General features: G+C 42.8%; 1 protein-coding gene across 3 annotated transcripts in view; it reads left to right on the top strand.

The window, feature by feature from the left end:
- Positions 1 to 9,231, top strand: part of COPB1 (coat protein complex I subunit beta 1) — a 46,457-nt gene extending 37,226 nt beyond the window's left edge. For all 3 annotated transcript variants that reach the window (XM_006126326.5, XM_006126325.5, XM_075928016.2), the window contains exons 18-22: positions 143 to 262; positions 649 to 794; positions 5,804 to 5,893; positions 6,965 to 7,120; positions 8,857 to 9,231. In XM_006126326.5, the coding sequence (XP_006126388.1) occupies positions 143 to 262; positions 649 to 794; positions 5,804 to 5,893; positions 6,965 to 7,120; positions 8,857 to 8,916 (572 nt within the window). In that variant the 3' untranslated portion in view covers positions 8,917 to 9,231. The remainder of the gene's footprint in view (positions 1 to 142; positions 263 to 648; positions 795 to 5,803; positions 5,894 to 6,964; positions 7,121 to 8,856) is intronic.
- The last annotated feature ends 8,678 nt before the right edge of the window (positions 9,232 to 17,909 follow it).

Raw genomic sequence — 17,909 nt, 5'->3', positions numbered from 1 at the left:
TCGATACATTGTGCTTAATGGCAATTTTGAGAGATTTTTAGAATTCAGATCAGAAAGAGTAATCTTCTGTGTCCTGAAACTGATAATTGGACTTTATCCCATGTCTGTTGGTAAACTTTTCTTTCAAATTTTTTTTGAACAGGTGACTTGAAATTAGTGGAAAAACCATCTCCTCTGACACTTGCCCCACACGATTTTGCAAATATCAAGGCTAACGTCAAAGTAGCGTCAACAGAAAATGGAATAATTTTTGGTAATATTGGTAAGTAGACAATTTTTTGTACAATCTTAAAAAATTAAAATACTGAACTTCCTGTAGAGAATTATTTTAAAAAAGCATTCAATTCTGGAAGAGAAGTGAAATTTTAAATAAAATTTTAAAAAAACGTGCTGTTGTAACCCAATGTTTATGGATGCCTTGTAGAAGATCATTAGATCTCAGAAGTATGAGCCTCTACTATGTGAACTAAAAGGCCCACATCTGTTAATTCAAAGTCTGTTAGGAGACTTTTAAACCTCTGATTCAGCTATTAGAAGAGGACAGAGACCAAAACGCTGCATGTGTTGGTTATACTGGCAAATTGCACTTGAACACGTGTTTAGAAATCTATAATTGGTAAACTTGTGGTTTGTGTTTCTTGTTTGCAGTGTATGATGTATCTGGAGCTGCCAGTGACAGAAACTGTGTGGTCCTTAGTGATATTCACATTGACATCATGGATTACATCCAGCCTGCTGCTTGCACTGATGCAGAGTTCCGCCAGATGTGGGCAGAATTTGAATGGGAAAACAAAGTTAGTTCTTCTTGGTGGTGGTCTGTTTGCCATTGTTACCAAGCTTTAGACTAGTACTTTATCTAAGCAATTTGTCAACTAAGATCATCACTGAAAAATGATTTATGACTGTAACAAATTGGAGTTTTTAACATAACTCAAGCTTTCACTTTAAAACATGAAGGTTGCTGCCCTTTCCATTCTGTAGATAGCTTGTCATATAGAAGTTAGGGGTTTGGCAGAAGACAATTGTTACACTAAGCAATGAAAGCTATCTCCTAATGTCATCATTAGAAAAGCTACTCCAGGGTATGAAATGAAGTCCCCAAGCAGTAAATCTGTAGAATGTTGGTTTTGAAAGTTTCATTCTTCTATTGATTTCCTGTTGTCTGTTTACCGGAGCCAGGCCTTTATGTATGATGAGCATGTAGAGCTTCACCTCCAATCCAAATAAGGTTCAGTTGCAGCTGCACAAGTTGGCTCAACAGTGGTGCAATACAGTGTATGAAGTCAGCCACTTACTTTTGTGGATATTGCAGAAATCTTTACAATAGTCAATGCCTTTCAGGTTTCAGAAAATCCTAGAAAAGTAGGACTGGTAGGGACTTCATGAAGTCATCAAGTTCAGGCACCTGTGCAGAGGCAGGAACAAGGAAATCTAGACTGTCCGTGACAGGGGTTTTTCTGATCAGCTCTTGAAAACTTCCAGTGATATGCTTTCCACAACCTCACCTGGAACCCTGTTTCAGAGCTTCACTACAATTATATAAAGAAAGTTTTCTTAATATCTAAGGGTACGTTTAGATTACATGCTTCTGCCAACAGAGGCATGTAAAATAGGCTATCCAACATAGTCAGTGAAGCGGGGATTTAAATATCCCTGGCTTCATTAAGATAAAAATAGCCACCGCGCTGTGCCAGCTCAGCTGATCGTCAGCACAGCTTGCGAGTCAAGATGCAGATTGGACAAAAGCTTCCATTGTTGACCGATCCGCATCTTGACTCGCAAGCTATGCCGACAATCAACTGAGCTGGCACTGCGTGATGGCCATTTTTATTTTAATGAAGCTGGGGATATTTAAATCCTCGCTTTATTGACTGTTGGGTAGCCTATTTTACATGCTTCTGTTGGCAGAGGCATGTAATCTAGACGTACTTAAACTTATCTCCTTGTTGTAGATTATGCTCTTAACTTCTTGTTCTACCTTCTGTGAATATGGAGAACAGTAGATTACAGTGCTCTTTATAAAAGTACTTAAGACAGCTGTGTGAGACCAGATGTTTTCTCATGGCCCCATTGGTTTAACTTTTTCTTGTGTTAGGTTTTCTAAACACTTTATTGTTTTTGTTGCTCTCTTCTGGACTTTCTCCAGTTTGATCACATTTTACCTAATGTGAAGCACCCAGAATTAGGTGCAGCCCTCCAGGTAAGGCCTCACTGTTGCCAAAGGGATTGAAACCGTTATCTCGCTTATTTTGCCTCTGACTCTCCTGTTAATAAGCCCCAAAATATTAGTCTTTTTTTGTGGGGGCATCACACTCTTGATTTGTGTTCATTTGTAATCCACTATGTCCCCCAGACCCTTCCCCACAATATTCTTGCCTACTCAGTTATTCCCCATTTTGTAGTTGTGAATTTGACTTTTCCTTCCTAAGTGAAATGCTTTGCATTTATCTTCGTTGGATTTCATCTTGTAGGTTTCAGATGAATTCTCAGTTCTGTGAGGCAGTTGTGAATTACATTGCTGTCCTCCAAAATGTTTGAAACCCCTCCTAGTTTGGAACTCTGAATATTTGTATAAATATATTCTCCATTCCATTATCAAAGTTATTAATGAAAACATTGAATAGTGCCAGCCTCAGGATTGGTCCCCACAGGACTACCTAGACACAGTCTTCCAATTTGATAGCAAACCTTTAAGAGCTATTCTTGAGTATCGTCTTCTAACCACTTCATAGTAATTTAATGTAGAATGAATGCATTTGCAGTGTTTGCTTGGGAGAATGTCATGGAATTGTCAAGCCTTGCTTAAATGTAAATAGATCCTATCAACTACATCTGTAGCCAAAAGACTAGTAACTATGTGAAAGAGTGGAAGCCTCAATAATTTGCAGGCTCTATGCACATTTAACAACGAGAAGTCCTGTGGCACCTTATAGACTAACATATTTATTGGAGCATAAGCTTTCATGGGCAAAGACCCACTTCGTCAAATGCACATTTAATTGGGCAACTCCTTAGGGCCATTACAGAGACGTCCTTGGGTGCTGTGGCGCCTGGGACATGTATACCAAGTTTCTTTTGCTAGGGGTTTACTCCCTCCAGCTCTGCCCATACCTGACCCCTACTCCACCCTCTACCATAAGCATCCTGTGCCTTCACTCCTCTCCCCTCCCCCTAAGCACTGCTACATTCCACAAAACAGTTGATCTGTGGCAGGCAGTAGGTGCTGGGAGGGAGGAAGAGGTGCTGATTTGTCGGGCCACTGATGGACAGGAGGCACTGTGGGAAGAGGAAAAGGGAGGTTCTTGTAGGGAGGCTGCCAGTGGCTGCTCCAGCCCTGGAACATGGGACCTTCCAAAGTTCAGGAGCTAAGGCAGAGGGATTCATTGTACCGAAGTATGGCTCTGGGTCAATAAAATTTTAAAAAATCTGTACAATCCCCATCTGAAATAAAACAAACAACAGTTGTACCCAATTAAAATGAATGCTAACATATACTTTTCAGCCATACTTTTTTCCCTTCGCTTTTTTTCCTCTTCTCTGAAATACCTCTTTATATTTCTTCTGTCTGGTAATAAAAGTCTAAAACACCAGAGCTGGGAGCTCCACTAGTCCAAATGGTAGGTCTTCAGCTTTCCTTTGTTAGCCTTGACAGTGGTTGAATTGGACAAAGAGCTGCTTCAAAAAGCCTGGTTTCTGTGGTTGGTGGTTTGTACCAATTGTACCCTTTTCCTTGGGCACTGCTTTAAAGCCAGATACTGGATTTATTGGCAAGGTTTGAGCCAAGGTCCTACTTTTTGTGTAAGTCTTGTACTGTGGCAGCTCTTATAAAAAGGTCTTTCAGAAGAGGCTGTATTTTGCGTTTCCTGGGATTTTGAGGCAGTAGAGCTCTCTGGCTTGTCTTTTCTCATCTCACTTAACTACTTCATCCAGACTTCTGAGTCTTGAGCCTGGAGTAATCACTGGTCTTCAGTAGGGATGTGTGAAAGGCTCATTGGTTTTGGTTAACTATTGGGGGGCTGGAGTAGCTCCCTGCCCACCGTGGGTAGGGGGCTGCTTCAGTCCCGCAGGGCCTGCCGTTTACAGAAGGTGCTCCAGCCTCCTGGAGTAGCCCCTGTCCACAGCAAGCCCAGGCACATCGCAGGCAGTGTCTGCTCTGTCCAGGCTAGAGCAGCCCTTGCCTGTGGTGGTGGGGGCTGCTCCAGCCCAGCCATGATGGGTGGGGAGGGGGCCACTCCACTTAACCAGTTAAATGGGATTTTACATTCCTAGTCCTCAAGATACAAGATCTAGCAAAGGCAATTCTGCCTTCAGGTATTCTGGTATGGGAAAGTTTCCAGCAGTGAAAAGAGGGGAAATGCATGTGTGCACTCATTCACACTTCTCTACACAACCTTTCTTGCAGTAACCTGATCTCTTTGTGGTCCCTTCTGACCCAGGGCTTTTGTTGGCCAATCAGCATAGTAAACCCATTCTCCCAAGGAATTTAAAGTAACCACCTAAAGCCTCCCTTGTATCTCAGGCCTTGTCCACACTGGCATGTTTTGACTCAAATAACTGCGTTTTGTTGACAATAGTGAGAGCGTACTCACTACAGAACAACTTTTGTTGGGAAAACACCCCGTTTTGGTGACACAACTTCCACCCCGCTAGAGACTTTTCTCTTTCCCCTCCCTTTATTATTGGCAAAGAGCCAGTGAACTCTTCTGTTCGTTTTAATGAGAACACTGGCTTTCGCCAGTATCCCACAATGCCTGCCCTGATGGCTCTGTTTAGTGTTTTGTGATCTCTGGTGTCTGGCAGGCATGTGCACCTGCCCTTACAAAACTCCAGGAAGTATCTGACAGCTGAATGAGCTACTCTGTTTAGGGAACAAAGCATTAGAATGCTTCTGTTCTGCTGTGCACTAGAAAGACAGCAGCAGGTGGAGGGCTGTTGCGGGAGAAGGGCTGGAGAGACTGCTGTGCTGCTTTGACATTCCTCAGCACAGAGAGCTCACAGGAGGGAATCCCAAGAAGTACAGGGATCAGCTGTGTCTTCCCACAGCACTGCACTGTGAGATGCTTACCCACATTGCTTTGCTCTTATCTGTTGACTGGGTTCTAGCAATGTGGCCATGAAATGTTGACAATGGAAGGCAAAACAACTGGTTTGACCGGTTTTCACTTGTGCCGTCATTTGCATGTCGACAGCACTTTTGTTGCCAAACCTTCCCAGTGCAGACATAGCCTCAGTCATAGGTCATAACTACCTATAATCATCAAATTTCTAGTGCCACTTCAGAGTATAAGTTATCTTTTCCAAATTTCTGCTCTTATTACGATTATCACACCTAAATTTCTGTTGCAGTTTCAACAGAATACAGTACTCTTCTTCACTTTCTATCCTAAATAGTCACAGTATTGTTGTACAGTGTTTAAGAGTATCATAGCATGCTATTGAATGGCTGTTGTTTTCCAAGAGATGGCTAATTTTGGGGGGAAGGTGCAGTAACCTCTGGCATTGATCATGGTTATTATATGTATCTTTGACTTGTTCTGGTGTTGTAATTCAATTGTACACATTTAAACTGTAACTAGAATTGAAGCAACCGTTCATGGTAAAGGCTTTTTATATAAGTTTTGCAAAGTATGACATGCATTTACTCTGACTAATATTTAAATATATGGTAGAAAGTAAGAAGCCATCCCTATTTAACCGCTGGACAGTGGAAGATGAAATCTTTATGTAAGATACTACAACATAAAAGAACTAATATCATCAAGTACTTATAGGATAAATAACAATGACTCGTTCTTTCTTTTAGGTTACAGTTAATACAAACATCATTGATCTAAATGAATACTTACAGCACATACTAAAATCAACCAACATGAAATGCCTAACCCCAGAGAAGGTAAGATGCTTGCTGAAAATTCTTCAAACACTTTTTAAACAAGAGTAAAATTACTGTGCAAGTATGAATAGATTTGGATGCCAAAATATACAAGATCCTCTTCCCCCACCTTTGGAATTCTTCTTGGATATTGAGTGTAGTCTTTGAAACACACAGACACTGCTGCACACACTTCTCTCTTTAGGGAGAGGATGAGAGAACAAACAACACACTAAAGATGTCTGGTGCTTAATTCACTGCTGAAAGGTACTCGGATACTGATGATGATCAACATAATGTAGCAACCTGTATAGAATAGTATTTTCTGATGCCCTTTTTGGAGTTTTTACCTAGTCTAGTTTCTGAATGTGTAAATCTCCACCAATTACATAGGGTTTTTTTGTTCTGAAAGATTTTAGTATTCTTTAGTATTTAATATAATTTAAAAATGTGTTCTCTAAGAAGTCTAAAAGACAGTTCATATTCGCTGAGTCATTTTCAACCAGTTTCTGGTTCTAGCTGAGCAAGAAACAGTTACTAAAATGTCGACTAGCATGTTGTCTTCATACTGATTAGCAATTTTTTTCAGTAGGTTGAGACATCTTTCTTTCAGTAGGAATTAACCTTTCTTAAAGCCTTTTTGCTATGCATTATCTCAGAGCCTGAAAATGCCAGTTATGTCTTATTTAAATGACTTGATTAAACTTTTGTCAGCTTTCATTTTAGAAAGATCTATTAATGTTACCTGAACTCTGGTTCTGAAGGAATCTTACACAATACTGACAAGGAGTCCTGTGGCACCTTGTAGACTAACAGATGTATTGGAGCATAAGCTTTCGTAGGCAAAAGCTTTGCCCACGAAAGCTTATGCTCCAATATATCTGTTAGTCTATAAGGTGCCACAGGACTTCTTGTTGCTTTTGCAGAGCCAGACTAACATAGCTACCCCTCTGATACTTTACACAATACTGTGCTTAGAATGCTAGGTTTCAAACATAAAACCTGCTTAGTTGTGCTTAATATGGTTCAAAATGTGTCTGTCAAAGGACAAAGTCTTTTGTAAAGAGGTAAATTCGAGTGTGCTTTCTCCAGGCTCTTTCTGGTTACTGTGGCTTTATGGCTGCCAATCTGTATGCACGGTCCATATTTGGAGAAGATGCACTTGCAAATGTCAGCATTGAAAAGCCAATTCATCTTGGACCAGATGCTCCAGTTACTGGCCACATACGAATTCGTGCAAAGAGTCAGGTAATGGCTTCTTTTTAAAGCTTTATCTCTAATTTTTATTATGAGTCCTATAAACATTTGGAGAGCTTGCATTGTATTTCAGGGTTAATTCTTAGTATTATTTAATAGATTTACAACTTTTAGGAAAGTTGAAGGAAAATATACAGGGAAGGGCAACAAAACTCATTAATCTGAGGAGAGAGTCAGAAGCATGAGGATGTTTATGTAGAGTTCTGCACAAATACAGAATTTGTATCCACATTACTCAATAATTGCTATTGACTATTCATTCCATTAGAAGCATCTGGCACTGGCTACAGTTGGAAGACAGGATACTGGTCTAGATGATTGTTGGTCTGAGCCAGTATGGCTGTTCTTATGGGATTTTGTGTATATGCTGTGTACTTATAAGAAATCAACTTATATAAAATATTCTCACTTCCAAAAAAAATTTGTGCAAGTATTTTGGTCCTTAGAAAACTTAGCCTTGAAAAAAAGAAACTAATGTGTAAAGAAAGCTTAATGTAAGGATTCCTTTAGGACTTTCAGGTTCAGAGGAACCATTAACATTGCAAGATACTACTAGAACAGGGGTGGGCAAATACCAGCCCCTGGGTGGGATCTGGTCAACCCCTGCTTCCCACAGTTCCCATTGGCTGGGAACGGCAATCCATGGCCAATGGAAGCTGCAATCATCCATACCTGTGGAGATGCGGGTAAATATAGCGTTGGTGGTCTGCCAGGGGCTAACCCAGGTAAATCACCACCATTTTATTGCCCACTCCTGTACTAGAAGAACTTTTTTAATGGTTTTAATAGAGGTGGGTAGCATGTTTACCTTGGAACTCTTACATAAGACACTATGCTCAGTTAAAGCTGCCATGTGGTCTAACCTAGGGAGTAATTCATTATTGGTTGAATAGCAGCTGGAACTTTGAATTTCCTGACTTCTGTTAGTTTCACTGAGGCCCTTTAAACACAGAAATATTATTCTAATTGTGGGCTAATATTTTTATGGAGCTCAAAAAGATTTTTAGGGGGCTCAGCATGTTGACAGCTAGTTTCTGCGTTTAGAATTATTTGAATTATCATATTCTTGAGCTTTTCCAACCCTCTGTTTACAAAGATCAGTCCAGATGCCAGTAATTGAAACTGCTGGACTGACAGAACATTTTAAAATGATACTGTGTCAAGTAGGAATGTAAAATCCTGTTTAATTGGCTAACTAGTTAAATGTAATGTTTAAAGCGGGTGCATTCCTCGCTCTGTCCCCACTGTGGATAGGGGCTGCTACATCCAGGCTCAAGTGCCCCAGTCTTCAGCAAGCCCCCACCAGTTAACTGGAACTGGGAAACCTCACATGTTAAGGGCAAGGCTTACCATTAACCATTCACATTCTTAGTACAAAGGATTAAAATTCTTGAGTCTTGCTCTCTTGGGATGGTGATAGAGCTTTCTAGTAGCAAAAGAGAGTCTATTTACAGCTCATTTCAGTAAAATGATATGCACATGCCTAGTTTATTCATGCTTTTTGGAAACTGTACTATATTTGTAGCTATACATAAATTCAACAATGGCAACATTTCATTTAGAAATATTTTATTTTCTGTGGAATTAGTTTCATGCATTTTGTATACTGAACTGTAAGTTGTTATTGGTACAGAGGGTTTTTATCGGGTGGGAGGGGATTTTGAGATTGTAGTAATACTATGGAATATCCAAGGTGTGAACATCTAGCCTTTTTTATTTCCTTACAGGGAATGGCCTTAAGTCTTGGAGATAAAATCAATCTGTCTCAGAAGAAAACGAGTTTATAAACTTTACAGATCTTTTACAATTATGTTTTAGATATGTGACTTGTTGGATTCAGGATATCTTATACTCTTTCATGTTCTGTAATTGTAGAAGCAGAGCTTTTGTGCTTAATGCCTTCCAGCAGATAATTTATAGCTTCTTCTGTCAATATTGAGTAAAACTTTAAAACCTCCATTTATTTTTTTCCCTCTCTACCCTAGAAGTCATGTATACTTTTATCTCTCTAATATATATTATTTCACAGTACAACAAACAAATCTAAGCCAGTGTGGTTTTGTCCCTGATTTATAAATAAACTCTGTATTACTTGCTCACAACGTTTGGTATTTCAAGGAAGTAGTGTGTTATTGCTTGCAATGTTGATTGTAAATGAATAGCCCTGCAGTGCGTAAATATGTGGCTATGTAACTTTTAAACTAATACTATGATATGCTCAAAGGAATTTAAACGTCAGTGTTAAATCAAAGACTGTCTTCTATGCAGTTGGTTTTGGTAATTTAATCACTTGGCACTGGCAAAACTTCAATACTAAGAGCTGATATGGATTTCATTAAAACTAAACCACATCCTTTAAGCTGATTCAGTTTGAGAGAAAATGGGAATAGTGAATTAGGAAAATCTTGGTGTTTCATTTTTATTTATAAGTGTTTCTAATAGCATATTTTGCTCACCTCAGAATACCTAAAACTGGATGTGTGCAACCGTGAGGATTAAAAACATCATTTTGCTTTAAACAAAAGTAGGGATGTTAAATTGCGGTTAATTGACTAATTGAATAGTTGATGCATTTTGCAGTGTCTCCGTCTTTGAAGTGAAAAAACAGTCCTAGGGTTTCTAGAAGCCTGGGGTCAACTGGGGACTTCCCACTGACCCCAGGCTCTGTGCAGTGCTGCCACTTTGAAATGCAGTCGCGGGAGCCCGGCGTCAGCTCCTGTGGTGGCGTTCCAAAGCGGCAGTGCCATGTGGAGCCTGTGATCAGTTGCAGTGGTCCCCAATGCGGTGCCCGTGGGCGCCATGGCGCCCGCCGACAACCTGGACTGGCCCCGCCCCCGGCTCCAGGTGCGCGACACGCGCTGGCGCCAGGTGCACGGCACTCGGGCGGCCCCAGCCCCGGGGTACATGCGGGTGCTCGGGCGTGTGGCGCTCGAGCGGCACCGGTGCCGGTCCCAGGTGCGCGGCTCGGGCGGCGGCCCCGGGCCCACAACACAAGGCGCTCGGGCGGCCCCGGCCCCAGACCCGGCCCTGGGGCACATGCTGGCGCCGATGCCGGGTGCAAGGGCATCCCCGTCCCCTGGCGTGCCCCCGGATGCGTGGCCCCACCCCCCCGGGCGCCCGGCGTGGTGACTGGCCCCACCCTCCCGGGCGCCCGACGCGTGAGTGGCCCCACCCCCTGGACGCCCGGGAGCCTCTAAATGTTGGGGAGTTAAGGCGTGGGCTCCGTGTGGTGCTGCTGCTTTGAAACACTCCCGCGGTGGCGTTTCAAAGTGGCAGTGCCACACGGAGCCTGTAGTCAGTGGGGGAGTCCCCAGCTGACCCTGGGCTTCAGAATGCCATGTTGATTTTAAACTTCTTTATTCCAAATGTTCCCCTAGGTCGCCCTCTTTCTCCTGAGGTGGGTCCATGTTATCATTTGTGTTAAATATGTGAATAGTTTTTGGCTTGAGGCTTTAAGTTAGTGCTCTTTGGTTATAATGTTGTTGTAATTAACTCTTTCCTGGGGACTCTGAAAATCTTGTGCCGGTTACATCAGTGAAATCCACAGTAGTGGATAGAGTGGAGTGAAGTTACTCTGAATTTATACTGATGTCATGGATTAGAATATGAACCATTATCTTCTATAGTGCATATTCAGATAAACAAGAATTGCTCCTAATTGCTATCTATTTTTGGGGAGGTACTCCCAAATTAATAAAAACAATAGTTTCAGAGCAACACATTCAATTATCAGAAAAATGTTTAGTCACATCTTAGGAGCAAAGAAAACCCTTGAAGCCAGTTTAAAATGTGCCCCTTTCCTGAATGGGAACAGGATTAGTATAATATACTTAAGGAGATTGCACCCTACGAATGCTGCAGGCCTCAAAGCTATGGTAACCTCTTGAGCTGTGACTACCAGGACCTTTATTTCCCAAAACTTGTTGGCAATAAAAGCTGTAAGCTGTAATTATGAAGTTATAGACAGCAATAGAACAGTTTGATGGAAGTCTCTCTCTTTTTTTTTTTTTTTTTTTTTTTTTGGCAGAGCTCCACAGAGCCATTTGCTAAGGTGCTGTAAGGGGTATAAGAGTTAGCAAAATATATTTCACAGCAGGCTGTAAGCATTTCATTTGGAAAGAGCATAAAAATAAATGTTCAGCCCAGGTTGTGTGTCTTCAAGAATTTCTCCTGTTTTGTAAATATCACACCTTTTATAATTCCCCAAAAGAAATAAAAATGAAACAGATACTGGTGCCAAACTTTCACTTGAAAAACACACTGCCATAGACTATGTACACAAGAGTAGTGTTCTTCAGGACACTCTTAGTTTGATAGTATAATTTTGGTCTCGTTTAACAGAACCCTTGGTATGAGCTTGATGAATTTGGAGGGAGTAGTTGGTGGAATTGGAATCTGAGTCATGTGGAAGTGCCCTTAGTTCCCTTCTGAGCTGCCTCAGGTGTGCATTGATGTGTATTCCATCTCCATGTACTAGAACCCATTATGGTTTCCTACAGACTTTTTTTTAAAACAAACCTATTCGTTCTGCACATGAAGATGTAATTTCTATTTTTTGGGTCTGAGACTACAATCTTAGAGATTTATCTAGAGCAGGATTCTGCTTTGCATAGTATGGATCACATCCCAGGACAGATCTTGTGGACCACCAATCCTCATACACATGAGTATGTGGCTTGCCTACTCTGTGACAACTGAACAAACACTATCCTTGTGATAACCACAGTGATTGCTTATTTGGAGAAGGAATAGTAGGAAAATATGCTTCACTTTTAATGTGAGTTAGCCCCTGGAAATGAGGCAAGTCAGGAACATGTGACCAGCAAAGATTCTATAAGCCACAGTTGAAAGACTGCTGTTCTAAAGCCTGCAATGGATATGGGGCATCTGAGTCATTGGTATGGAAATATAGGATGGGTTTCAATGGACATGAAAACGGAGTCCTAAGTTCCCAGATCTCAGTTAGCGCTGTTCTAGAAGAGCATTTGTTGCTTGTCAGTAGAAACATTACTCAATCAAGATGACCACTTCAGGATTTGATCAGCTAACATAAAACCTCACACAGTAAATATAGAGAGTAAATGTTTTTCAAACATTTGGCTTGGCTTGTGAAACTCAGAACTTGAGCAACTCCAAGCCAGTGGCATATTTCTGAGAAAATATCTGATGGGAGATGATCCTGTTTGGCTACAAAGGATGTATGGGGGAAAAAGCAAGAAAATGTTTGTACTTGTGACATGTAGCCTAAATACAGCTCCCAAATTGTTCATTTATTAAGTGAATTTATCATTACACAAGAGGGTGCTGTCATACAACTGATTTGAAATTTGGTCATTGTAGTACTTTAAAGCAGTGTTTCTCAACCTTTTTTTGCTCATGGCCCCTTTCTGAGCCTCACTCATCATACGCCTGGCAGTTAAGTTTGGGTGGCCCCCCTTAATGTTTCGGTTTTTTTCCTCCATGTGGCCTCCTAGAAGTAAGGCATGACCCCCTGGGGAGCCATATGGCCCACATTGAGAACCACACTGCTTTAAAGCATTAGTGAGGAGGAAGGAAATGCCCTTAAAATCTAGGGTGTGTGAGGGTTTTTTTTGTTTGTTTGTTTTTGTGTTTTACACTAAATAGCTACAGAATGAATATGGCCTATAGTTTAGAACTGTTTGAATGTTTTTGGTATTTTCATAATGCTTGCTTCGTAAGGAGTGCATGATGGTGCCAGCAGCTCATCTTACTAATACAATGCATCTGGTTCAGTGCTGACTTTCTCCAGGGGTTTTATTTTTCAGAATCACAGTGAGACTGTTTAATTGTGTACATCTGGCATAAGGAATATCTCATGGATGAAGGGCATGACAATGATTTCATTGTAGATTAAATTTAAGGAGTCTTAACCATCACTTTGCACATTCATTTTTAGCAATGGCTTAAGTAAACGTGTTTTATTAAAACTGCAAATATACAACTTCTCTGGACCTTTCTCCTGAGGTTCCCCTTTTATGACCATTTTGCATAGTTTATTATTTTAGCCCCTCTTGGACACTCTAGTATTGTTTGCAACTTGAATGTATTACCTAGAATGATCCAGAGTGGAGTGCAGGATCCAGAGTGGAGTGCAGGATCCAGAGTGGAGTGCAGGGTATGTGGGGATTTTTTCCCCCATAATGAGAGAATCTGAGATTTCAGATTGAGCATTACTGTGAAGCAAAGACCTTTTAAAAAAATTAGAAACAGCGAACATATGTGCACACATCCTCTCCTGAACAGCCAAGAGCTGGTAGGTTGGGCCCTCACTTGGAATATGGGTGAATGTTGCTTTGTTTTCCACATCCCTGATAAGTGTCCTAACTACTAGTCTATAAACTAATCTGAGTGGGGAAGGAGGTTTTCTCTGACCTGAATTTCTGTCCTAGACCTGAGAGATCTTCCTGACAAAAATTTCATAGAAGCTATACATTTTGGTTTTAATAGACTGGTATTTTCTGGTTAAAAGAGTTTATTAAACATTTTCTGACCAACTCCAATCCAGAACCACCAATCATACAGAGCTGGTAATGGGGTGGCATCTTGATTGTTACAGTCATATTTTTAATGTGTCCTAGTGTGTTTTAATGTCAGGCAACAGCTCCAGGGAAGGCATGAACCCTTTAAATAGAAGCAGTTGAAAGGGTTCTAGTGTCCTGGTTCCCAGGCAATGCACTAGCAGCGAGGCCGGGAGCTATGAGCCCTTAAAATAGCAGGAGTTGAAAGGGCTTGCAGGTCCCATTCCCAATGGGATGCCTGGGAGCTGCAGGGGAGGCACGAGCCTTTCCAACTCCTGCTATTTAAAGGCCTTCCTGCTCCCATCCAAGGCTCTGCCCTTTCCAGGGTGGCCCGTGACAACTTCAAACATTATTGCTTACCTCTGCTCTAACCTTTGATAGTTTTTTGGAAATAACCTAGAGGTCTTAAATAGTAGGCGTTTCCATGAATGTGTTAAATAACCAAGTAACATATTAGTTCATGTATCTACTTTTCTGATGGGTTGTGATATTAACACCATTTCATTAAAAAATGAAATTTTTCCTCTTTTTCCAACAGATTCTGTATGGTGGAATTGGGGTGGGGTCATTTTCTAGGTTTCTAATTATTCATGTTCACTGACAGGATTCTTGGAAGTATTTTTTTTTGTGAGTTTCATATTTAGAAATGTTTGAAAATCAAATCTTCATGATGTATTAAATTGTGTATTTTTGGCGTTTCTCATCTCCCATGATTCCACGGTCTTTCATCTTAACAATTATTGATAGATGTATTAAGACAGGGTTTGTACACACTGGATTGTCCGTAGCTGCACACTGTTGTCTTGAGTACACACTGCTTATCCCCCAAAATCATAGGTGCTGAGTCCATGGGCTGGAGAATGCCTGAGGAAAAATGATGGGTGCTGAGCACCCACTGGCAGCCCTTTATCAACTCCTCCCCTTAGGGTACAGGTGGGCAATAATTCACACGGGGACCGCCCCGTCAATGTTGGTAAGCTGTCATGGCCATACTTTTCTACTGTATTAATGGTGTGCTGGGTCTGGGAGGGAATTTGGATGCAAGAGGGAGGTCCAGGTTGGAGCACAGTGTTGGGTGAGGGGTGTGGGTTCTGGGAGGGAGTCTGAGTGTAGGGGTGTGGTCTGAGCTGGGGCAGATGGTTGCTGTGTAGGAGAGGGTGCAGAGTCTAAGTGCAGGAAGGGATTCCAAGCTGGCCAAGGCGGTAGGGAAGCAGGATAAAGGTGCAGGCTCTGTCCAGGAGGTGCTTATCACAGGTGGCTCCCATCCAGCGGCACAGTGGCATGCTCAGGCAGGCTGCCTGCATGTCATGGCTGTGTGCTGCTCACAACAGTGGCTGGCTGCTGCTGGCACATCTCTGTGCCCTTGGGGCATAGGGACAGTGAGTCCATATACTGCATGTGTATACACACCCTGCAGCTCCCAGTGGTTTCTGGCCATTGGGGAACAGTGAGGATAGTGCTGGGGGAAGAGGTAGCATGCAGAACCACCTTCCTCATGCCAAGGGTGTGTGGAGAGGTGCCAGCAGAGGCTGGCAGCTTCTGGGAGTGGTGTGGCATCATGACAGGCAGGCAGCCTGCCTGAGAGCCATGCTGTGCTGCAGGACTTTGAGCACCCCCAGAAATTTTAGACGGTCTGGCTCCAGCCTGTAGCCAACATTTTGCCCACCCCTGCCCTAGCACCTCCTGCCTATGACTGGCCCCTGACCATCTGTGGTGACTCCCTCCCTCTGCATGCTTCCAGCCCACCACCATCAGCCGTTTCACAGCATTCAGGATGCTGCGGGGGGGGGGGGGGGGTAAAAACTTGGGGCACTTAGAGGAGAGGACAGAACTGGGTGTGAAGAGGCAGCATGGGAAAAGAGGCAGGGGTGGGGTCTGGGGCAGAGGTGGGAGTCGAGCAACCTTCTTCCTCCCACTTTGGAAAGTCAGCCTATGTGCCAAGAATGACTTAAGCAGATAATTACAAACTGTGGCTCTGGGAAAAGACAAGAGTTCAGGGCTCAAATGGTGGCCTCATCCATTCCCTCCATTGAAGGAAAAGGCCCAGGCAGGGACCATTGGATTGTGGGATCCAATGTATGGATACGCCAGTGGTCTCAGTGAGTGGGCTTTGGCTACAACAGAACTGAAGTTTCCGGAAAGATGATGATTGTGCTGGGATGGGTCCTTCTACAGAATATTAAGAAGAGACTCTGGACACTGGCTAACTCAGTAAGGAGCACTTGATACTAAATCTTATGGGGGATGGTGATGCTGATGCACATCTGGGCTCAGGTAATGAAGACAGAGAAGGTGCTACATTCCGACTAGAAACCCACAACTGCACTAAGGCGAAAAACCACAGCGTGGTCTGCAAAATACCTTCCATGTCTACATCAATGCAAGGAGCATGGGGACCAAGCAGGATGAACTAGAAATCATGGTATATGAGAAACTTTGACTTTAATTAGCATTACAGAGATTCGGTGGGACAGCTCCCTATGATTGAAGTACTAGAGGTTACCTCCCAAACCTGGCATGACCACAGATGTTCCTGTATGAGAGTGCCCCAGGGCAGGAGGGCCCAGCAGCTGGGTTGCAGCAGTCTGGGCAGACTGTGATTGGAACTGGCTGCTGCCTGCCAGCAAAGGCCAGGACCACAGCAGCAGGAAGCCTGGGGGCGGGCCACGTCAGCCTGGGGAGAAGCGGGGCTGTAGTAGCCCAAATAGTGGTGGCAATGGCAACGTGATTGGGGCTGCTTGCTGCCCAGCAGCAGACCAGCAGAATCTGCACCTCTGGGGACATGTGCCGCCTGGCAATGGGGTTGGGGCTACGGAAGCCCAGCTGGCCAGCAGTGGAGCTGGGGCTGACCTGCAGACAGCCTGGCCAGGCTGAAGGAGCCAGCAGCAGACTGAGGGACTGGTGTCCGGACTTCCCATTGTATGGCAATTTCCCTCATCTGGGATGGGCCACGTCCTGAGGCTGCCGGACAAGAGAGATCCAACCTATAGCACTGAGGGATATCGCTTGTTCTGGAAAGATCCCTATGGAAAAGGAGGTGCTGCATTGTCACTGCACAGAGAGGCTACGTCTACACTGGCATGATTTTCCGGAAATGCTTTTAACGGAAAAGTTTTCCATTAAAAGCATTTTCAGAAAAGCGCATCTAGATTGGCAGGATGCTTTTCCGCAAAAAAGCATTTTCAGAAAAGCGCATCTAGATTGGCAGGATGCTTTTCCGCAAAAAAGCCCCGATCGCTATCTTACATGAGATCGCCAGTGCTTTTGCCAAATTCAAGCGGCCAGTGTAGACAGCTGGCAAGTTTTTCTGCAAAAGCAGATGATTTTGCGGAAAAACTTGCCAGTCTAGACAGAGCCAGAGTGTATATACCTTGCGCCGAGATCCAAGAGGAAGTGAACCACAGCCCTACTTGAGCATATATGGATAAGGATTAAAAGGGGATAAAATTAGTAGTGATGTTATAGGAGGGGCCTCTTACAGACTAAGAAATCCAGAAGAGGAAGTGGATGAGGCATTGTTCAAGAAGGTAACATTAGCAAACACCCGAGCTACTATTAATGGAGGCTTCTAATTTCCCTGATGTCTATAGGAAGAGTATTACAGCAAAATATGTCTTGCACATTCATAACAGATGGAAGGGACAGCTTTCGAATCAGAAAGCCAAGGAAACAGGTCATCTATTTTAAATCTGTTTTTGACCAACTGGGTAAATTTGGGAAGAAGTGATCGTGATTGATAGAATTCAAAATCCAAAGGAAAGGAGGACATGAGACCAGAAGAACAAGGACACTGGACTTCAAAAAACAATGCATAGAAATGGTAGGCAAGTCCCAATTAAGAAGAAAATTAGCAGAAGGAGGTTAGCAATTCCTAAAAGATGTAATACTACAACCTCAATATCAAACTATTGTAATGCAGAACAAAGATAAGAGCCCCAGGAGCCTAAGATACTTTTTAGCTATCAAAAAACCAAAAGGGTTACATGCAGGAAATAGAAGGAGGGGCATGTCACCAGCCCAGGAAGTATTCATAGGAACAGTGCAAGCGTGTAGGGACAAAACCAGGTAACCAAGCAAGGAACGGGTTACATCAGAAAGATTATAGACAGTGAGAAACAAATGTCAGACAGAATAGAAGGATCAGAGATGATGGGGGTCCTTTGCTCAATGGAGGTGATGAGCCGGCAACAGCAGACAAGAGGCAGAGCTGCTCCATGCCTGCTTTACTTCAGTCTTCACAA

Source organism: Pelodiscus sinensis, chromosome 5 (genome assembly GCF_052426305.1).
Source record: "Pelodiscus sinensis isolate ZL-2025 chromosome 5, ASM5242630v1, whole genome shotgun sequence".
Lineage (NCBI taxonomy): Eukaryota > Metazoa > Chordata > Testudines > Trionychidae > Pelodiscus > Pelodiscus sinensis.
The sequence above is the reverse complement of the archived record's forward strand: the minus strand, read 5'-3'. Positions and strand labels throughout refer to the sequence as shown.